The 24363-nt window shown below is 38.2% G+C and overlaps 1 protein-coding gene and 1 pseudogene across 10 annotated transcripts in view; one reads left to right on the plus strand and one right to left on the minus strand.

Annotated features, from left to right (window-relative positions):
• Window positions 1-5048: 5048 nt before the first annotated feature.
• LOC131362465 (uncharacterized protein K02A2.6-like) lies at window positions 5049-8891 on the minus strand (annotated as a pseudogene).
• Window positions 8892-10673: 1782 nt separating this feature from the next.
• LOC131362393 (uncharacterized) overlaps window positions 10674-24363 on the plus strand; it is a 50629-nt gene continuing 36939 nt past the window's right edge. For 7 of the 10 annotated variants that reach the window (XM_058404319.1, XM_058404321.1, XM_058404323.1 and 4 more), the window contains exons 1-8: window positions 10674-10828; window positions 11217-11274; window positions 13863-13997; window positions 14300-14416; window positions 16120-16173; window positions 16409-18328; window positions 20534-20728; window positions 21433-21606. In XM_058404319.1, the coding sequence (XP_058260302.1) occupies window positions 13948-13997; window positions 14300-14416; window positions 16120-16173; window positions 16409-18328; window positions 20534-20728; window positions 21433-21606 (2510 nt within the window). In that variant the 5' untranslated portion in view covers window positions 10674-10828; window positions 11217-11274; window positions 13863-13947. The remainder of the gene's footprint in view (window positions 10829-11216; window positions 11275-13862; window positions 13998-14299; window positions 14417-16119; window positions 16174-16408; window positions 18329-20533; window positions 20729-21432; window positions 21607-24363) is intronic. The other 3 variants (XM_058404325.1, XM_058404327.1, XM_058404320.1) reach the window with 2 other exon arrangements.

Consider the following 24363-nt stretch of genomic DNA (forward strand, 5'->3'; position numbering starts at 1 on the left):
GATAATCTCACTCTACGCACAGATGAGACATATCGTGCTGAAATGGAAAGACGTCAGGATGATGAGGTCATTCCAGTGTCTTCATTTTTAAGGCTGCCATTGGACATGATTGACCAATTTCCAATAGACTACATGCACCAAGCCTGCCTGGGGGTTACAAAAAAAATGATGACACAGTGGATTAGAGGTGACCGGAGTGTGCGAATGTCTGCTGGACAAATTGATGAATTTGTCGCCACAGGCTTGCTCATTAGGGATAAAATAGTCTAATTATAGAATTTAATAATTTATTCTTATTTCTAGTTAATTAGTTATTTTTATTTTTTATTTATTATTATTATTTTTCATTTTCCCCTCCTTTTTCTCTGTTTTCTTCTTTTGTAAAGCTGCTTTGAGACAATGTTCATTGTAAAAGGCGCTATACAAAATTAACTAAATTGAATTGAATTGAATGAAGTGTCCCAAAGGCAGGAAGAGCATTCCAAGCTGTTTTGCAAGAAAACCAAGGCGTCTAGAAGACATAGATAGGTGGAAGGCAACTGAACTGCAGCAGTTTGCTGTGTACACTGGCAAGACTGAATTAAAGGGAATTCTAGCTGATCAACTGTATGACCATTTCATGATATTCAGTGTTGCCTTGGGCCTTCTTCTTTCACCTAACTTGGCAGTGGAATACAACAGCTATAGCACTGAGCTGATGACTTATTTTGTATATTTATTTCACACACACACACACACACACACACGACAAACTTACCATAGCTCACAACCTAACATGACAAAACTCAGACAATCAAGAACTTATCATCACTGAACCAATCTCCAATGTCTCCCTCATGATAAACAGGTAGGCCAAAGAGGACAGTAATCACAACCTGTTATCATAAGAAATAAGTTGTTGAATGAATGTATTTGTTGTATTAATTAATTAATCTACTAATTTGTCTGTTTGTTTTATCTCTAAACAGATGGAGACAAAAACTTTTCATAAGGTGGAATTTGGAGATGACAATTCAGTGGAAATTATTCCCACCACTTGGTTGGAAGAAACCACTGAAGTATGCTTTTGTATTTAATAAGCTTTAAAGTAACATTACAATACAGAAACAAAGAAAGAAAAACATTGTGGTTCATGTAAGTGGCTAAATAATTCACACAGCCACTAATGTTGATTTACTCTGATCTGTTTATTTTGCTTTCTTGATTATGCATAATCATTTCTTTTTCATGTCATTGTCCGTAGCGCTTATCCGATCTATTCTCGGGTAACGGGGAGCCTGTGTCTATCTCAGGCATCATCGGACATCAAGGCTATGCATAATCATATAAGCTCTAAAATGCAAAGTAAACTAATAGATGCTTTTTCCTATTTCTATTGTATTTTTAGATCAGCCTTTCCCCAAAACTTATCCTCAAGACAAAGGTTAGTAGATATATATAAAGGTTATATATATATATATAAAATTCAGATATCATTCAAAAATTCTAAATTGATTTGAAGCAATAAGCAATATATTTCTATATTTCTCTCTCTTTCCCATAGACCAACAGGAACAGGAAATGCCTAGATCACCTGATTTATTCTGTAGGTGAATGAAAAAAAAAAAGTTAATAAGCATGTTTAATTTTTATTTATTCCTACATCTGTATATCATTTTTTTCCAGCAGCACAGGAGTCATTACTAGAATCTTCAGTAACAAATATCAGCCCCCCCCATCAATGTCTGTAACATAGTGTCATTGTTATATTCAATAAAATGTATGTAATATTTTGAAACATAAGTATTTTGATTTTTGTCCACAGCAGTGTTGGATGTTCCTCTTGAATGAAGCGCAGGCACAGACCTCATCAGAGGAAGCCACCAAGAGTAAGCTACAACAGCAGCTCTTTGACACAATGACATACATGTTTAAGGAACTGAATCCATGTTTAAATTGTTTCTATAGGATATCACACAAAGGCTTTGCAAAAGCAGCAAGAGCTTATTGAGACCCAGCAAGACATCCTCTGTATGCAGCACAGAATACTGGCTGCTGTGGCTGTGCCAGGTGGAGAGGCAGAGGAGGAAATTTTAGAAAATGGACCATGTCCTAACTCTTGAAGAGTTTCAACAATTTGACCAAAAATTAGAACTGAAGGAGAAAAGGAGAAAGATGGTAATAAATATAGTTCTATATTATATACTACACATTTATTTAATCTTTCAGTAATTATTTACAATTGCATTGCATTTACAGACACTTTTATGATCCAAAGCAGATCATTTTATCCAAAAACAAATAAAATGCTCACATCAAAATACACATATATGTACACACACCTGTGATACTAATTACAGGACACAATTTAGTTTAACATGTCCCTATGGTCAAGTTATTTTCTAGGCTTGTCTTCCAAGACCTCAGGATTTGCCCTATTGTGATTGGTGAGCTTTGTTCTAAATTACATTGCTATATTAAAAATGGTTATATAAAAGATAACTGTGTTTAATATTACATTGTAGAATAAAATTCATTGATATTTTTTATGTTCTGAACAACTGATTAATTCCGTAGCTCAAATCTAACTCAGATTCTTTAACCTAAATTTATATACAGTGTACAAGTTACAATGCAGAGAATAACAGTGATTATTTCATTCTATTTTTAGGAGCAACACAGAAGAATTTCAAGACACTAAAGGCGACTGAGGTGGAAGATTTCATTTCATTGGCCCTGAAATTTGCACCACATAGGAGTTTAAAATGGTAACCACATTGTATTAGAACATTTTTAACTGAGTATCAACTATGAGTACCGATGTAGAAGTGTTTGTATCTTACATTCCCTTTTCCACAGCGACATCTAGGGGTAAATAAATGCTGAAAGATACTATATTAAAAATAACTTAAAGAGCTGTACTATTACGTTTGGTCTATTACGGTGAATATTTTAAACAAATATGATGTTATTATTATTATTATTATTATTATTATTATTATTATTATTATTATTAAAACTAAAACTACACAAACATCTTCACATAATTAGCAATCAATAGATCTATAATTAACATTCATTTACTGTTTTTGCATATCTCATGACATTTTGATATTTTACAACCACACATAGTTCATAAACAAGTTGAACAGATAAACTAAATGATTTGTTAATTTACATCTAAGAGCAGTGATAAATGTCCTTAATTATCTAAATAAATGATAATTAAATGAATTAAAATAATTGATTGTTAAATGACTAAATTAAAGGAAGATCATTGTGTTTAGGGATAAAAACATATTGTCTCATTGTATACCAGCAGGTTTTAAAGAAAGACAAGAGTTTTTAATGTTTTCCACTTCCTTGGAATAATTTAAGAAGATGAATTTTAGAAGATATTTTTAAGACGATGTAGATTTCATTGCTGTTCCGCAAACGCGGCCGTGCTTCATGATAAAAAAAAGGCTTATATAATAGACGTTTATTTATTTAACTGTTCATCTAAATCTTATCTAATGTCCATGTGACTTATTTCTTATTTCTTTGTTACATTTGTAGATGACGGTGCTCGAAGACATTTAACTCGTTATATAGTTACAAATGTTTTTATTGTTATAAATTGTTTTCTTTGTTATAAATAAACAAATTTCTTATAATTTGTTTTTTATTGTTATAAATTGTATATATATATATATATATATATATATATATATATATATATATATATATATATACACACACTATATTGCCAAAAGTATTCACTCACCCATCCAAATAATCAGAATCAGGTGTTCCAATCACTTCCATGGCCACAGGTGTATAAAATCAAGCACCTAGGCATGCAGACTGTTTTTACAAACATTTGTGAAAGAATGGGTCGCTCTCAGGAGCTCAGTGAATTCCAGCGTGGAACTGTGATAGGATGCCACCTGTGCAACAAATCCAGTCGTGAAATTTCCTCGCTCCTAAATATTCCACAGTCAACTGTCAGCTGTATTATAAGAACGTGGAAGTGTTTGGGAACGACAGCAACTCAGCCACGAAGTGGTAGGCCACGTAAACTGACGGAGCGGGGTCAGCGGATGCTGAGGCGCATAGTGCGAAGAGGTCGCCAACTTTCTGCAGAGTCAATCGCTACAGACCTCCAAACTTCATGTGGCCTTCAGATTAGCTCAAGAACAGTGTGCAGAGAGCTTCATGGAATGGGTTTCCATGGCCGAGCAGCTACATCCAAGCCATACATCACCAAGTGCAATGCAAAGCGTCGGATGCAGTGGTGTAAAGCACGCCGCCACTGGACTCTAGAGCAGTGGAGACGCGTTCTCTGGAGTGACGAATCGCGCTTCTCCATCTGGCAATCTGATGGACGAGTCTGGGTTTGGCGGTTGCCAGGAGAACGGTACTTGTCTGACTGCATTGTGCCCAGTGTAAAGTTTGGTGGAGGGGGGATTATGGTGTGGGGTTGTTTTTCAGGAGCTGGGCTTGGCCCCTTAGTTCCAGTGAAAGGAACTAAGGAAAAGGAAGGAACCCTTCCATCTTTCACATAATGGTATGAACCTACTCTGTCCTCGCATGTCACTGGCTGCAGGGTGTGCCCATCAGAAGAAAGTCCCGCCTGTTATGTTTGTCTATACCATAACCTTCGGAAAAACAATTTAGGGACAATTAATAACACAACGTACACTCACAGATACCTCACTTCTAATCTCTTTTATTTATTGACAACATACATTTTATTACCGGTGCCACCCACAGGCACCTGAGGGAACAACATGTTAAAACGCCATACATAACATTTCCTCCCCTCTTACTCCAGAAGTAACAATATAATCTTACCAATTTTCAGGAATACATTCTAGAGGTAGAGGGTAGACTGCCTCTTGCCTCGAGCCAGTTCGGGGATTATTCTGCCCCATGACAGAACAGGCCCACTAACAACTAATTACAGTTCAGCAAGGTTCTCATTTCATTTTTTTTGTACTTCTACAACGTCAGACGGTTTGGAGGCTTAATTACTCTACGTGGATAACGTCTGACTGGCACAGATGAAATATCAGATATGCCCTGTGCTAACTGGCTCTCTGCTGGTGAGTCACTGGAAACATGTAGCTCCTTCTGTGGTGTGGACCAGAGGTCTGGACAGGAGCAGGCACCTCACTAGTATCAGATGACTGTGCCCCCTGCATTTGAACTGTTTTATTGGGAATGGACAAGAGTTGATCCGCATGGCGTCTCCATTCCTCGGAAGCTCCTACATCTACAGTGTAAGATATTGGCCCACTTTGAGCAGTCACCACACCTGATGTCCATCTCTCTCTCCCCCTGTAATCTCGAGCCAGCACTGTATCACCGATTTCAAACCATCTTGGCCTTGAATGACCAGCTCGGCGAAAGATCTGGGCAGTCTGTGAAGATCGCACAGAAGCTAATACACTGCGTTTCAGGGCATCCAGACGTGTGCGTAGCTGGCGTCCCAAAAACAACATGGAGGGAGATTCCTTTGTTGTTGGGTGTGGTGTGTTGCGATACATTAACAAGAATGAATCAAGCCGTCTCTGTAGGGTAGATGCTTGTTTCAATGCTTGTTTCAGAGACTGAACAAACCTTTCAGCCTGCCCATTGGTAGCTGGATGATATGGAGCTGAGCGGATGTGTTTTACATTGTTGCCCTTCAAGAAAGTTGCAAACTCCTGTGCAACAAACTGTGGTCCATTATCACTCACGAGGACCTCAGGCACTCCATAATGACTGAAGGGGTTTCGCAGGACTCCGATTGTTTTTTCTGCAGTTGTTGATGTCATTAATTGCACTTCAGGCAACTTAGAATGTGCGTCAACCACAACCAGATACATAAGGCCCTCGCATGGCCCCGCAAAGTCTACGTGAATACGCTCCCATGTCTTTCTTGGCCACTCACATGGGTGGAGGGATGCGTGACATGGCATTTTCTGTATCTGTTGGCATGACTGACACATTTTTACCTGCAGCTCAATGTCAGCATCGAGACCCGGCCACCACACGTAGCTGCGAGCAATTGCTTTCATTCGGACAATTACAGGGTGACCACTATGCAATTCTTCAAGTACTCTGTTGCGCAGCTTTTGTGGAACAATGACTCTCATACCACGCATTAAACATCCATGTTGTACGGACAGCTCATCGTGTCTGGCAATGAAAGGTGCAAGTTCATTGTTACTGGGCAGATTTCCATTCTGAGCCCCTTTTGTGACTATTTCAAGGACTGCTGACAAGGTTGGGTCAGTCAGCATCTCACGTCGAATATCAGTGGTCCTGACAGGAAGTTTCTCCATCTGTCCAAGGTAGAATAAATCTACCGCATCCTTTTTCTCTCTATGCTCCACTCGTAACGGTAAGCGGGACAGGCCGTCGGCATTTGCATGATGTTCAGCCTTTTTATACTCAGTAGTGTAGTTATGTGCCGACAAAAACAAAGCCCACCTTTGCATTCGAGCAGCTACCATAGACGGAACTTCTTTCTGTGCACCAAAGATCGTGGCGAGTGGGCGGTGGTCTGTGAAAAGCATGAACTTTCGTCCATAGAGATACTGATGGAATTTTCGGACTCCGAACACTAACAAGCCTCGCGCTCAATTTGTGCATAATTTTGTTCTGCCTTGCTGAGTGTGCGTGATGCAAATGCTACCGGCCTTTCTTCACCATTGGGCAACATGTGTGAAATAACAGCCCGAATACCATAAGGTGATGCATCACATGCAAGGCGGATGACATTCTGGGGTTCATAATGTATTAAGACATTTTGTGACACTAGTTGCTCTTTTGCCTTTCTGAATGCAGTGTTGCACTCAACTGACCACTGCCAACGTTTCCCTTTACACAGCAGGGCGTTTAAGGGATTCACTATGGTGGCCAGATTGGGTATAAACCTCCCATAATAGTTTAACAAGCCAAGAAATGATCTCAGCTGTGTGACACTGGATGGTGTTGGAGCCTCAACAATTGCTCTTACTTTTTCAGGTGACTTGTGCAAACCTTCTGCATCAATTATATGACCCAGGTACTCCGATGAGTCTTTAAAGAAGTCACACTTACTGTTTTCAACATGTAGGCCGAACTGCTTCAGGCGTCCAAGAACTGCGTCCAGGTTTTCCAGGTATTCAGCTTCAGTCCATCCAGTTACTAAGATGTCATCCAGGTAACAATGGACGTTTGACAGACCCAGCAATACTTGGTCCATAGCTCTCTGGAATATGGCTGGTGCCGAAACAATCCCAAACGGAAGGCGGTTGTACTGGAATAGCCCTTTCTGGGTGGAAATTGTAAGAAATTGCTTGGACTCCTCCTCAACCCTCATCTGTAGGTACGCATGTGACAAATCCAATTTACTGAAACATTGTCCTCCTGATAGTGACGCAAACAGATCCTCAATGCGTAGAAGAGGATAGTGTTCAATGTGCAGAGCGGGGTTAACAGTCACTTTAAAGTCACCACAGATGCGTACAGATCCATTTTTCTTTACAACTGGGACTATAGGGGTAGCCCAACTGCTGTACTGTATAGGGGACAATACCCCAATTTCTGTGAGACGGTTCAGTTCGGCCTCGACCTTGGGGCGGAGTGCATGTGGAACAACCCTGGGCTGGCCAAGTTTGGGTTTGTGCTCAGATTTCAGTGTTATTTTCACTTTGATATTTTTCATTTCTCCCAATTGATGTGAAAAAATGGCGGCATGTTTCTGCAACACTGTTTCTAGTGTTTTCACTTTTACTGTTCTTATTTCTTTCCAATTCAGTTTGATCTGACGCAACCGCTCTCTGCCAAACAGTGGAGGGTAGTTCCCCTGCACAACATATAATGGAAGAATAGCTGTCTGCTTACCCATTTTTACATGGAAATTAATTAAACCTTCAGGATGTAATGCTTGACCAGTGTAAGTGAGAAGGATAATGTCAGTTGCATGTAGGGGCAGGAGCATCATGTCATAGGTTTGTGTCGAAATCAGCGAGACTGCTGCACCCGTGTCCAGTTCCATTTCCAATGGAATACCCTCAACTTTTAGTTTCACGATGATACTGGACTTTTCCCCTGGCTGTGACAATTTATACAGGGCTAATTCAGTGTCTGTGTCGTCATCATTGGACATTTCCTCTGCATCCACATGGTGTACACTTCCCTTTTTTACATTGCCTCTCCATGTTGTCCATGTAACTTTTGATGTGCTTTCACTCTTTGTCTTTCTGCCCTTGTCGCTCTTCCTGCACACACGACTGCTATGGCCTTTCTTTCCACGTGTTACAGTTTTTGTCCTTAAACCAACAGTCATCATCATTGTGGTTAGTTTTTCCACATCGTTTACATTTGTTAGCAGTTTTACTTTTTGCTAATGAAAGTGCATGTACCGTCACCGATCCGCTGAGTTGGTGTGCTTCTCGAGCTGCTGTTTCCATGGAGACCGCCAGTTCCACCGCTCTTTGAAACGTTAACATAGTCTCCGTCAGCAGGCGCTTTTGCGTGGCTTCACTCTTCAAACCGCACACAAATCTATCACGAAGTGCATCATCTAAATGTCCCCCAAATTCACAGTGTTCTGATAATCCTCTTAGTACAGCAACACATTGTGTTACAGACTCACTCTCTACCTGATTCCTCCTGTGAAAACGAAATCGCTCAGCGATGATTAAGGGCTTCGGAGAGAAGTGTTGCTGTAGCGTGTCTGTGATGTGCTTGAAGCTCTTCTCTCCCGGCTCCTCTGGAGCGATGAGACTACGGAGTAGTCCATATGTTTTTCCACCTATCACACTGAGTAACACAGGTACTTTCTTGTCAGCAGCGATGCTGTTAGCCTCTACGAAATGCTCGAAACTTTCGATGTACGTGGTCCACGGCTCGATGCTTTCATCAAAAGCTTCCATATGGCCGAAAGCAAAAGCCATTGTAGCTAACCTGTCACACTTTAGCTACGAAAGAAAGGAAAATAATAATTTTCAAGTGCGCCTAAATACTCAGTACTACTTGTGGTAGAACCGCCGTAATTTTTTTTTATCCACCTCGTCGCCAAAATGTTATGTTTGTCTATACCATAACCTTCGGAAAAACAATTTAGGGACAATTAATAACACAACGTACACTCACGGATACCTTACTTCTACTCTCTTTTATTTATTGAGGAGTGGCTAAAGAATCACACACACACACACACACACACACAGAGAAAAAACCCTCCTGTTTTTTTATTGATTTGTTTGATTTTCATTAAATGATGAGTGTTATAAAGGGTCCAAGTTAGCTTCTAGTCACTTTGAGCTACAGCATTAACTCTGAGATTCCACACTGTACACATGGACTCCAAATCACCTCTGACAAGGAAATCACCCGATACTGCACCCTCTGCCTCTGTTTATTGATATACATGTGTGTGTTACACTGCACTGACTGTGGAGTTCTACATGCACACACACACACACTCCCATGTGCTGGACATTTGTGCCAACCATGTATTATGATGATGCTCCATCATCCACAGTGTCACTCAATCAGGGACAGTCATATAAACAACACACAAACCATATTGATGTGTTTCAGCTGAACCCTGAGCTCACGCTAGCAAGCAACCGGCCATAGAAGAAGAGACATTAGTATGTGTGTTGCTTTTCTTTCTTTCAGGTGTGTGTCATCATCACTTTTCTAAATTCTCCTGAATTTCTTTATATTTAGAGAGTAAATAAAACACTATACTACACTTTTGGGGCATTACATCAGATACCCCTGTCACATACTCTACAGATAGATCACAGTTTATTAAAAAGAACTAAATAATACCATATAAAATGTGAAGTTTTTTTCTCAGCTGCATTTTTTGTCTCCATCACAAACAGCCACAATGAATTTATTCAGATTATTAAGATTGTGTGATTAATGTGAGATTAGTATTATTAATGACACTTTTATTGTATTTCTTGGTCACTGAAGTAGACTTGTGGTGTAACTTAAGAACAATAAAACGTCTACATGAACGAGTAAAAAAATAATTCAATCTCGCTTTTTCTTAATTTTTAACCAAAGAGCCGACTCAAAGGGTCGATTCGTTTCTTAGTGAATCGGTTCCCGAAAGTGAAAGTGTTTGTTGTACAGCCAGTGTTGCCAGATTGCCAGATTTCACGTGTAACCGGGAAAAAATGCATTGAGCGGGTCGATAAAATTTGGGCTGTTTTTTGATGCAACTGGCGGGTTTTTATTTTTAACTATAAACATGATATTTTATTGTTTTTTTCCATTCTAACAGACTTTACAATAAAGTTTAATATGTAATGTTGACATTTTAATAATATGGCTCAGTTTAGCCGATAAGGATGAGGAGAGTCCAATCCAGTCAGACTTTGGCATGGTGTTTTTATCATTATCATGCCAAAGTGGAGGAAATATAGAAAGTCCTGCCGAAAAGAATAGGAAAGAATAATAGTCTATAATATTTCAAGAGACATTTTTATGAGTTCTGTGAAGATTCTCTGCATTAAGTCTCTATAAAAAGGTTTATACGCTATTATTCTGCTATAAGATTCGGATGGCATGTTTGATAATTAAACAAAACGTATACAGGTGGCTAACGTAGTGTGTGTGTGTGTTTCTAAATAGTTCCCTTTGCACTAATTTGCTTTGGTTTTTCTGTTTGTTTTTGTATTAGTTATCACAGTACGCACTTTGGGCTGGTATTTTTTTAATGGGCGGATTTAAGCTGTAGTTGGACTGGAAACTTTCAGTCCAATCTGGCAACCCTGTTAAAGCTCCGACTCCAGTGCGTCTCATCGCAGCGACTGAAACGGAGAAACGGTGTTGTTAATGTCCAACAAGACGGACTGTTCAATACAAGAAGGTCATTTTCTTTTAAAATAAATCACTTTATATCATGTATTTGATACAAAACTGGTGTTATATTGTAATGACATCGTGTAAAAAGAGCAGTAAAAAAACTGCGTCATTTCAGCTGATCTTCCTCTTCAGTGTGTTTCCCGGTGTGTGTAAGTGTTCGGTGTGTGTTAGTTATATATTCCAGTTTTTCTACTAGATTTTTCCTTCAATTTGTTTGGATTGTGGTTATTTTTGCTTTAATAACGTGGAACAGACATAATGTGTTTTAAAATCTGACTTCTACGAAAGTGAAAACAAAAAAAACCCAGCCAAGGCCATGAGGATGTTGTCTCGTGATCTCTGAAAAATGTTTTATTTTACTTTTATTTTATTATATTTTATTCATATTTTAGTTCAACCAGCCATCATCTAGGAAAGTGGGATAATGTTCCTGTACATCAATATCCCTATGTAAGTATAATTGATTAATTAATTTGTTGGTTAATTTGTTAATAATTTATTTAATACATTTTTGCCCAGTTATAGGTGTTAAAGTCAAAGGACAGAATTATGGACTCTGATTTGTGTTTTTATTTTATTGAGCTGCTGAAGTTTATGTCACCATCACTGTGTGTTTATTGTGTAAGGACTACGTTACCCATCAGTCCCTCCACCTCAGGCCATTCTGGTAGACCATTCTTGTCTTGTGTTTGTTGAACATATGGGAAGTCTGTTAAAAGGAAACAGACATGGACATTATAATAAACTACAGTTATTATACAGCTATTATAAGGGTGTCTGCTAACTTCTGTAAGTCTAAATGTAATACAGCTGCCTCAGGCATTATCTAATATATTTATTTAAGTACAATATCATAATTGTGTAAATAAATTTATACTGAAGCGGGGCCATATTGCTATGTGTGAAGCAAACGTCAAAGTGCAGATGATTTATTATATATACAAGCTCTCTGTAGTACTCCCCTATATCTGGCCCTGTTGCTTCCTGTTCATGAAGATTTTGATCAGCGTTTGTCTGCAAACCAGGCAGCATTTCTTAAACATAGTGCAATAACTAAGGAAACATCCTGGGCCCTCAAACTGTCTGGTAGGGAAGGTAATCATCTCTTCATAATCACTGTACTGTCTGTGGAAAGGTCAAAGAGTCACCTTCTAAAATAAAATCTACAATAAATCTGTGGCCAGCTGCAATGTCATGGCATCAGTGATCAGTGTTTTTCCATAAGGAATGTCTTTTTGTTGATAGGCATTCAGCCGTATTTCTGCCTGTGGTGGTGTTCATGTGAGCTCCCTAATTAATCTGGGTTCACAATCAGCACACACTCTTTGGAGTGCTTTATTGATGTTTAAACAAATTTGTGTACCAATCTTGCCTTTGTATATATTTTTAAATAACTGTTGTTTGCACTGTGTCTGTTGTTTACTGCTCACAAAACTTAACAGAACATTTTGAAAACACATCAGATCTCAATGGGGTAAAATATCATGCTGGATATTGTGGAATAAAAATTCTACTGTACTCACTACTAAAATCTGACTCCAGCTCCACACCGACCCGACAGCTCAGTCTAAGTGAGACTCATAGTTAGTAAGGCCTCAAAACTAAATAAGCCAATCAAGCAGACTAGATGAATGCAGATAAGAGATTTTATTTTGTAATCAGCGCTGACACAAGAATTGAGATGCTCACGCATGAACGTCCCAACAACCTCTCCCCGGGGAACTCCAACTACGGCCTTTATATACATGTCCCTTATCTTCCCAATGCAACACGTCACTGGTTCTTTGCCTAGACAATCCCACCCATCTTTCTTTTTTTAGACCTTTTAGATTCTTTTTTACACCATTATCTTTGAATTTACAACTTTTCGAATACCATTATAATTAAACTTTCCTGAATCATTATATTAAAAATTGGGCGTTTCCGCCCCCACCAGTGGGATTGTCTTTGGCCTCACTCTCGCCAACACCTCATTCTTCTTCAGGAGACAGCATGGGTAAGTTCTCAGTTCTTCAGGGGCCAACACCCTTTCTTTTATTAACTTTTACACCTCACGGATTTTCTGATTTATCCGCTGTCTTCTACGTATGTACTCTAGATATTTCGCCTGGTACCACCATTGCCATCCAGCACACGCTGCGTTTACTTCATGATGAGCTCACTACCGCTCAAGGTACCAGTGGAGCGAAGATTGACCATAACAATCTAGGGTGCGTCTCGGCCATTGATTGGTCCAAGTTTGGAAAGCCTGGTACCGTAGAGAAAGCCTGCCAGACTGACATCATTGATACAACTATTTGTTCTTCAAAGCCCTTGCAGCCTGTGTGCAAGGCCCGTGACAGGCCAACATGCCGTGTTAAACCTTATATTGTTCTTAAGCTCAAACGACCTAACGAATAAACCTTACCTGAGAACTCACTCCTGCTGTCCCCTGATTATTTCACACATACCTCATACATATATTCTCATTTACAAAATTATCTCCCACAATATCTACACTGATATGGACTGGGAAATGTGTTAGGAATGAAAGGATGCCACACGGTTTGATGGAAAAGAAAATGATCAACCTACAGAGGGCTGAATTTAACAGTGTGATCTGTCAGTGTGTCTTATATACTTCACAAACATTATTAAGAATCTGTTATTCTGTTATTTCTGTTATCTCTGTTTGATCTTGCCACCTGATCTTGTCATTGTTCCTGCCCTCTGCTCCCACATGACATGACACCACTGATTAATCCTTATAAACTACTGTAAATCCTCCTGATTCTTAAGTTTCTGGCCGCTCACATGTGTAGTTCAGTACATGATTAAAGTAGAGGTCAATAAGGTCTAGAATCACATGTTTTTCCTGAGATCTTTTTCCTGATCAGTGATCCTGAGATGGGTTCCAGATTCCCCATGACTGAATAATTTGGTGTTAGAATGTTAGGGGTCAGTTACTGTATGTAAAACTATGATTTTTTGGTCAGAGATGTAAAAGTTTGGTTCTCTCCATGTTTAACTGGACATTTGTTTTTGTCTTTTTTTATCAGAAGAGTTCCCAGTGAAAGAGATCAGTATCATCATTGACTCAGCAGTGTCTCCATAAACTGTCTGTTCATACACTAATATTCAAAAATGGAGATCACTGATCTGGACACAGATATGACCCCACCCCTAAAGAAGCGGTAACTATATTTCTGCATTTTAGTCATTAATTGATCATATCTGAAATAAGTAGTGAGTATATAGAGTTCTGCTGTTAAAATGTAAAGCTGCAATGCAGAATGGATAAAGGAATTTTTCATGACAGGGTTTTACATTGACTTATAATAAACATGGAAGTAAAAGCATCTTAATTTGACAATAAAAGTAATAGTACTGTCTAATAACATTATTAAAAATAAAGACTGTACATGTCACTGTTCATTAAGAGAGCAAAGTGTGTAGATTGTATTTGTAAAATTGTACTGTCTGTAATGTTGTACAGTAAACTTCAGAAAGAGAGATCAGACTCACCAGCAGTCAGCTGTGTCTCCATGAAGAGTGATGTGTCTATGAAGATTCTTTTGAACATTAAAACTGCTGATTCCTCACCTTTATACAGGTAACATCTCACAGTTCTAGTTAAAGTCAAGGTTAATGTCTGTGCTACACAGTTATAAGCAGATATTTTAATTTATATTATAGTTACTTGGTCTATAGTGATGCTGCAATACGTTCAGTAAATGCTTTAGATGAAATAGTGTAAATATTTATGAAGGTAATGTCTTAAATTCTGAACTTATAAATGCTAATATAAGCAAAAGACTAAAGAAAAGTTATGAAAGGTAATGAAACTATTACTACTACTACAACTATTTATTATTATTATTATTATTATTATTATTATTACAGGTTCTCAGAGTTTGTAACATACTGTAAGTGTATTAATAATACAATAATAATAATAATAATAATAATATAATAATAAAAATAATAATAATAATAATAATAATACCTAAACATTGCACTGATGTTGTGCAACTTAACTTGGATGTTTCAGTCTAACTACAGCTCAAGCAGGACATAAGCCTTTACTGTCTTCCTGGAAGACTTTATGGTTTTTGTAAGAGGCAAAAATTAGTGGACAGGAAGGAAACTTGGAACAAGAACAAGAGTCCATACACATCAAATTTCTTAACACATTTATCTGTAACATTAGAGTTTTTTGTTTTTTGGAGAATAAAGCCTCTTAATTGTCTCTATACATACTGGTGTGTGTGTGTGTGTGTGTGTGACAGAGAGTGAGGCTATCAAAATGAATGACGCTTAGCTTTCACAAAACTTAGCTAAATTAGGGACATCATAACGAGCCACCATACTGATTTACGGTCTTAAACAGTCACTACATGTAGCCACAATCCACATACATTTATACCGGCCTTAATTTCAACTTGCAATCATGTTGTTTTAATCTAAGTGTGAATATTCATATTGATTTAAGGACTATGGACTAACTAATGTGCCTCGATGATTTTTTGTATTCGAATTTCTTGAGTTCCTCAAGGAATCGTTTCAGCCCTACCATTCACAGAACCTTACTTTTGTTCAGTTGTCTTCAAACGTTTCTTATGAACTTCTTATGAAGAAATAAAATTTGCATGTAGCACGTGTGAGCAATAATCTTTTATTTTAAGATATTCCAACCTTGAGTGGCCCATATTAATTGACACAAGCCTTCACAAAGTTATGAAGTTACAGATATTCATGTACATTATGAGTACCAAAGTGAAGCTGCTAAACCTGCATTTAATAATTAAATGATTAATGCTATAACACATTTGTTCAAGCTGATTAGATGGATCCTCCTTTAAACTTTAATAATAGAGACTTCTCACCTGTACACAGGTAACATCCCATAGTTCATGTATTATTGATGTATTATAGTTATGTATTATAGTTCATAATTATTACTCCTGTTGTGTTACACCCCTAATGACCACATACTGTCCCCTCTGAAAGTATCAGAACTCCAAGGCCAGTTCTTTTGTTTTTGCTCTAAATTAAAGACATTTGAATTTGATCAAAAGATAAATATGTGATGATATATCAACATTTCAGCTTTTATCTTCTGAAATTTACATCAGAAAATAATTGGAAAAACTCCTAGAGAACATGAAAAATATTTGTGATGTTGAATTTAGCACTGTGTTCTCTAAATATGAATGCAGTTACTACTGTTATTGTAGTAAAATTAGATCTACAGCATGTTTAGTGTACAGTATTAAAGTGATTAAAGTCTTTAACAGATACAATGTTTGTTCTCAGTGTTCTACAGGAGGAACAAAAGAGAAGAGAAAAGAACATCATGACATTTACAGGGTAAGATCAAACCAGTAACATGACTGTGACACTGACACGCTGATATTATAAACCTTTCTACTGATATTTCTTACATTAGATTCATTATATTGAAGAAAACACACAGTAGAATAAAACAAACACAGTGAGAACATTATAAAAAACTATCTGTGATAACCATGCAGGAAAAATTATCTTAAACCCTAATAAATGAAGCCCATGTCTCAAAATGTCTTCCTACTTCACCATTTTACAGAAACACCCCAGAATCTGCTGATGTTCCTGAACTCCAGAAAAAGTTCAAGTTAAATCTGAAGAAGAAGTTTCAGTGTTTAAATGGAGAGATGATAAACCTGGGAACCCAAAGACTCCTGAATGAGATCTACACAGAGCTCTACATCACAGAGGGAGACAGTGGAGACGTCAATAATGAACATGAGGTGAGACGGATCGAGGCAGCATCCAGGAGAACAACAACAAGAGAGGAAACGCCAATCAAATGTAATGACATCTTTAAGCCTTTATCTGAACAAGACAAACCCATCAGAACTGTTCTGACAAAGACCTCATCTGAACAAGACAAACCCATCAGAACTGTTCTGACAAAGATCTCATCTGAACAAGACAAACCCATCAGAACTGTTCTGACAAAGGGAGTCGCTGGCATCGGAAAAACAGTCTCTGTACAGAAGTTCATTCTGGACTGGTCTGAAGGAAAAACAAATCAGGACGTCCACCTCATATTTCCACTTCCTTTCAGAGAGCTGAATTTGATGAAGGACCAGAAACTGAGTCTGATGGAGCTCCTTCGTGTCTTTTTTAAGGAAACAAAAGAAACAGAAATGTCCAGATTGGAAAAGGTTTTGTTCATTTTTGACGGATTGGACGAGTGTCGTTTTCCTCTGGATTTCCAGAACACAGAGAGAGTGTGTGATGTAACTGAATCAGCATCAGTGCAGGAGCTGCTGATAAACCTGATCAAAGGGAATCTGCTTCCCTCTGCTCTCATCTGGATCACCTCCCGACCAGCAGCAGCTGATCAAATCCCCTCTGAGTGTGTGCATCGAGTCACAGAGGTACGAGGGTTCAATGACCCACAGAAGGAGGAGTATTTCAGGAAGAGGATCAGAGATCAGAGCCTGGCCAATAACATCATCACACACCTGAAGTCATTAAGAAGCCTCTACATCATGTGCCACATCCCAGTCTTCTGCTGGATTTCAGCCACTGTTCTAGAGAGGATGTTGGGTGAAGCAGAGACTGGAGAGATCCCCAAGACTCTGACTGAAATGTACACACACTTCCTCATCATTCAGACAAACATCATAAGAGGAAAATACTCACAGAAGCAGGAGAGTGATGAAGAAATGCTTCTTAAACTGGGACAACTGGCTTTTCAGCAGCTGAAGAAAGGGAACCTGATCTTCTATGAGGAAGACCTGAGAGAGTGTGGCATTGATGTGAGAGAAGCAGCAGTGTACTCAGGTGTGTGTACACAGATCTTCAGAGAGGAGTTTGGGCTTCACCAGAGTAAAGTGTACTGCTTTGTTCATCTGACCATTCAGGAGCATTTGGCAGCTCTCTATGTGCACATGACATTTATGAAAGAAAACAGTAATGTTCTTAATCAGAGTCCAAAAATGTCCTCTGTACGAAATATGTACTCTGTACCGAAGAGGTTCTCTGAACAAAGGATTAAAAACATTACAATTTCAGGTGTCCACAAGTCTGCAGTAGAGCAGGCATTAAAAAGTCAAACTGGACATCTGGACCTTTTCCTTCGCTTTCTTCTGGGTCTCTCACTGGAGTCAAATCAGAAACTCTTACATACCTTAATAACACAGACAGGAAGTAGCTCCCACAGTAAAGAGGAAACAGTTCAGTACATTAAGCAGAAGATCAGTAAAGATCTTCCTCCAGAGAAATCCATCAATCTGTTCCACTGTCTGAATGAACTGGGTGATAATTCTCTAGTGGAGGAAATCCAACGCTACCTGAAATCTGGAAAACAAAGTGAACTCTCTTCCTCACAGTGGTCTACTCTGGGGTTTGTGTTACTGACCTCAGCACAGGATCTGGAGGAATTTGACCTGAATAAATATTTCAGTCCAGAGAAGATAACAGATCTGGTTCTTCTGAAGATGATGCCTGTGATTGCAGCATCCAGAAAAGCAATGTAAGTAAATCTTATTTACTTAATAACTAGAACTGTTCTGCTGTTAGAACGAGAATAACTGAACACCAGGGGCGTAATTTCTGGGACTTTGAACCACACATTTTCTCTCAGCAATGTATGACAAGCAGACTCTGGATACTAGTTTAATGTCAGACTCAATATGATCATAACTCAGTGGTTTTCATATCAGAGGACAGATGAGGTGGACAGTTAGGATACATGGAGAGATGGGATTGAATGGACAGATGGAGGACAATGAAAAATGTTCTTTATATTTTATGTTTGTGAGATTGTGTGAGAATCTTGCATCCTGTGTACCACATAAGTAGTGTATCTATTGTGTTATCAATTTCCCCTCCTTTTGGATTACAGAAGTAAGGATTACAGATGGTTATTTCTACCCTGCTATAATACAGTGTTAGAGGCATAAAAATGATCTACTTTAGGTATTTGTGCTGCACAGAAAATTAGTAGCAGGAATGTAAATATTTTAATTTGTTTATTAACTAAGAGTGGTTGTTTATGCATGAAAGACAATTATTAAAGTAATGATCATCATTTTCATATAATTCCATATTAATGTTGCTGCTGTCTCTCTGCACCTGATATTACACAATAGTGCTGTAACACACACAGTTCATAAAGGCTTTCTGCTTTTTCTATTCTAAACCCCTGTGGTTTGGTGGATGTGTCTCTGACAGACATCCTGTACAACAGGTCATTTATTTTACATTTTCAGCTACAGCGCTCAGTTTAAAATAAGTTTGTTTAACAGTGGAAATTGAGTCTCAGATTATTTACATTTTATTCACACACAAAACATTAATGGTGAACATTTTTGACTTTATAAAATGATTCTCTCAAGTCTTGGTGATCGGTCCCAATTAAACAATAAAGAAAGTAAGACATCTTTTTTATATCCATAGTTTAGTAGCCTACTATTCTGTTTGGCAGAAATTGTCTTTATAATCAACTTCATTATTTCCTGGATTTTGTATCACCATTGTCCCTAAATGTATGTAATGTAAATGCAGGAAATACCCCCCCACACACACACACACTTCTCTAACCAAAGTCACACCCTTGCTGAAAACACATAAATAAGTTCTTTGAGATGTTATAACTTGAGGTCATACGGGTCACATAGACAAATGATTGAGACTGAAGAGCAGGTATTAAATGTGTGGAAGACAGTTCCAAAAAAAAGAAAAGTATTTTAGAGGTTATGAATTAATGAAGGTTTATTGAAATTCTGATTTATCACAGTGAAATTGACTTAATATTCAACACATGTTCACTCAGAGTTCAGAGGAGAGTCTGTAAAAAGCTGTTTTCATTGACAGAAACATTTCACTGTCACATTTACAATCTTCAGTCTATTTTAAACAATGTGTTTTCACCTTAAATTTATGTTAGACTTGAAGTACAATCATGCAGACACTGAGTTAATTTCATTATTAATACTTTTATTTAAAAAATCTTATGTCTTGGTAAAGGGTTTTATTTGAGTTTCTAGAAAGGTTTGAATGTTTAATATTCATTAGAGACTGTTTTTATTTACACTTCATTATATAATAGTATAAATGTGTTATATGCTGATTATATTTTCTTTCCTTCTTCTCCTAATGTCCCTAAACAGGGAAAGTCAAACACAGTGTAAGGGTTAAATCACTGACACAGGGAGCAAATAAGGAGCCCATGGCATTAACACCCACATACACACACACACACACACACACACACACACACACACACACACACACACACACACACACACACACTGTTAGATAACTAGCTTATGACAGGTAGCTACATTAATCAGTCATCACTGGACTGGTTCTCATTTTAGTAGCTAATAAAATATATCAGAATAAAATAATGTCATAGCTGAATAATTAAAACTAATAAATAAGAATCATTAAATCTAACTCTGTATGACTTTAAACTTTTTTGTTTTATATTGAAGTATTAATTCAGTTCATGCTCCATGTTTATACAGTGTGTTGGTGAAGATGCAGCTGAAAACTCACACCAAGTTTAATCCAAACAGCTCTGACTGTAAAATATTATTACAGTATTTAAAGGTTTTCTCTAACTGGTGTTTGTGCTTTTGGCTTTTATTAGAAGGAGAAGGTTCAGTAAAAGCCTTGAGAGCTTGTTTGATCATTTGTACTAGTGTTCAATGTGTTATTTTATTTCCCTCAGTATCAGGTGTAATAAGATTCAAAACAGAGGTGTTGAATCTCTGGCATCAGTGCTCAGATCAGAAACCTCCAATCTGAAAGAACTGCATCTGATTGTGGATACACTGGATCTGTCTTGGAATAATCTAGGAGATTCAGGAGTGAAGAGACTCTGTGCTGTATTGGAGAATCCTCAGTGTAAAGTGAAGAAACTGAGGTAAGATCATCTCTCTGAGAGTCACAGTAGCTCAATAAAAGCAGCAGTATTAGTTACTGTATTAGGAACTAAAATTTCCTGTAACTGTACAACATGCAGAACAAATATATTAGTCAATGTGCATTAATAAGAGTAGTGAGAAAATTAAATAAAGCTACAGTTAGTTACATGTGCATTAAAATACAGTTACACAGAGATAAATTCTACAAAACTCTGCTCATTACTTTTAACTTAAAACAGCAACACCACAATAACACACTAAATGAAGATATATCTCAGTAACAGCAGTAATCCTTTGGCCTGTGTTAATAGTACATTGGGATTGTTCAAGAAAAGGAAGATTGTCCATCATGACAGACACATCATCTTTCAACAAGTCTTCCTCTCACACCTGAGAAAACAAACTCAGGAATTAATGTTTTAAGCTTGATATTATATTTTAGTATTTTATATGTTTTAATTTAATTTTATAAGTTTGTTTCCCCTATGTAGTGCACTATAAATCTCTCTCTCTCTCTCTCTCTCTCTCTCTCTCTCTGGATAAAGTCTTCATTATCAGTCTGTTGCTCTCTGTTCAGATTCAGCTGCTCATAGTTTATCAAATACAGAATATAAGTTCATTTAATACATGGATCATCTTTAAAGTAAATATTAAACCTAGATGAGTATCTGTTGATGAAGAGTGTGTTATTGTGTGTCTGCAGGTTGTGGAAGGGTGGTGTCTCAGATGAAGGCTGTTCTGCTCTGACTTCAGCTCTGAGATCAAACCCCTCACACCTGAGAGAACTGAATCTGTCCTGGAATAATCTAGGAGACTCAGGAGTGAAGAGTCTCTCTGCTCTACTGGAGAATCCTCTCTGTAAACTGGAGACACTGAGGTAAGATCATCTCTCTGAGAGTCACATGACCTGATCCTCACTAAGACACTTTCTCTAATAGAGAGACTGAAGCAGGGGTTTTAGGTTCACCCAGGGGCGTCACTAGGGCTCGAGCCCCGAATGATTTTAATCTAGCCCTGAATGATTTATCCCGAATTTTACACCGGAGTGTAGAGGAATTAAATAAATGTTGTTCACTTTAGTTCAGCACTGTTACCGTTTACTGCACGTAATTTTGACTGACATCTCTCTCCACACACACAGATACACACGCAAACACTCGCGCACGCCAAAATACCGCTAGTGTGTACGCTCAAAAATGCTCTAGAACGGCTCTTGCGATACTATAATGTCATATACCTATCAGTCTGCACAGCACCGCTTTAAGTCGAACACACCTATATACACTCACACACACACCACATGACTAAAATACACACCTATAGACACACCACGTGACTAAAATACACACCTATAGACGCACCACGTGACTAAAATACACACCTATACACACTCACACACACACCACGTGACTAAAATACACACCTATACACACACACACACCACGTGACTAAAATACACACCTATACACACACACACACCACGTGACTAAAATACACACCTATACGCACTCACACACCACGTGACTAAAATACACACCTATACACACACACACACACACACACCATATGACTAAAATACACACCTATACACACACACACACCATGTGACTAAAATACACACCTATACGCACTCACACACCACGTGACTAAAATACACACCTATACATATATACACACACAACACGTGACTAAAATACACACCTATACACACACACACACACCACGTGACTAAAATACACACCTATACACACTCTCACACACCACATGACTAAAATACACACCTATACACACACTCACACCACATGATTAAAATACACACCTATACACACACACTCACACACCACGTGACTGAAATACACACCTAAACACACACACCATGTGACTACAGTACACACCTATACAAACACTTACATCACATGATTAAAATACACACTAATACACACACACACCATGTGACTAAAATACACACCTATACACACACACACACTCACACACCACGTGACTAAAATACACACCTATACACACACACAATGTGTCTAAAATACACACCTATACACACACACACCACATGACTAAAATACACACCTATACACACACACAATGTGTCTAAAATACACACCTATACACACACACACACCACGTGACTAAAATACACACCAATACACACACACACACACCACGTGACTAAAATACACACCAATACACACACACACACACCACGTGACTAAAATACACACCTATACACACACACACACACCACGTGACTAAAATACACACCAATACACACACACACCATTTGACTAAAATACACACCTATACACACACACACCACGTGACTAAAATACACACCTATACACACACACACACACCACGTGACTAAAATACACACCTATACACACACACACCACATGACTAAAATACACACCTATACACACACACACCACGTGACTAAAATACACACCTATACACACACACACATACCACATGACTAAAATACACAGCTATACACACACACACCACGTGACTAAAACACACACCTATACACACACACACATACCACATGACTAAAATACACACCTATACACACACACACACAGCATGTGACTAAAATATACACCTATACACACACACACACACACCATCTGACTAAAATACACACCTATACACACACACACCACATGACTAAAATACACACCTATACACTCACACACACACACCATCTGACTAAAATACACACCTATACACACACACACCACGTGACTAAAACACACACCTATACACACACACCATCTGACTAAAATACACACCTATACACACACACACTCCACATGACTAAAATACACACCTATACACACACACACACCACATGACTAAAATACACACCTATACACACACACCATCTGACTAAAATACACACCTATACACACACACACACACCACATGACTAAAATACACACCTATACACACACACACCACGTGACTAAAACACACACCTATACACACACACACAGCATGTGACTAAAATACACTCCTATACACACACAGCACGTGACTAAAATACACACCTATAGATACACACACCACGTGACTAAAATACACACCTATACACACACACACCACTTGACTAAAATACACACCTATACACACACACACCACGTGACTAAAATACACACCCATACACACACCACGTGACTAAAATACACACCTATACACACACACCATTTGACTAAAATACACACCTATACACACACACACCACATGACTAAAATACACACCTATACACACACACACACACACACACACACACACACCACGTGACTAAAATACACACCTATACACACACACACCACATGACTAAAATACACACCTATACACACACACACACCACATGACTAAAATACACACCTATACACACACTCACACCACGTGACTAAAATACACACCTATACACACACACCACGTGACTAAAATACACACCTATACACACACTCACACCACATGATTAAAATACACACCAATACACACACACACACCATTTGACTAAAATACACACCTATACACACACACACACACCATGTGACTAAAATACACACCTATACACACACACACACCACTTGACTAAAATACACACCAA

The sequence above is a fragment of the Hemibagrus wyckioides genome, linkage group LG12 (genome assembly GCF_019097595.1).
Source record: "Hemibagrus wyckioides isolate EC202008001 linkage group LG12, SWU_Hwy_1.0, whole genome shotgun sequence".
NCBI classification, from domain to species: Eukaryota; Metazoa; Chordata; class Actinopteri; order Siluriformes; family Bagridae; genus Hemibagrus; species Hemibagrus wyckioides.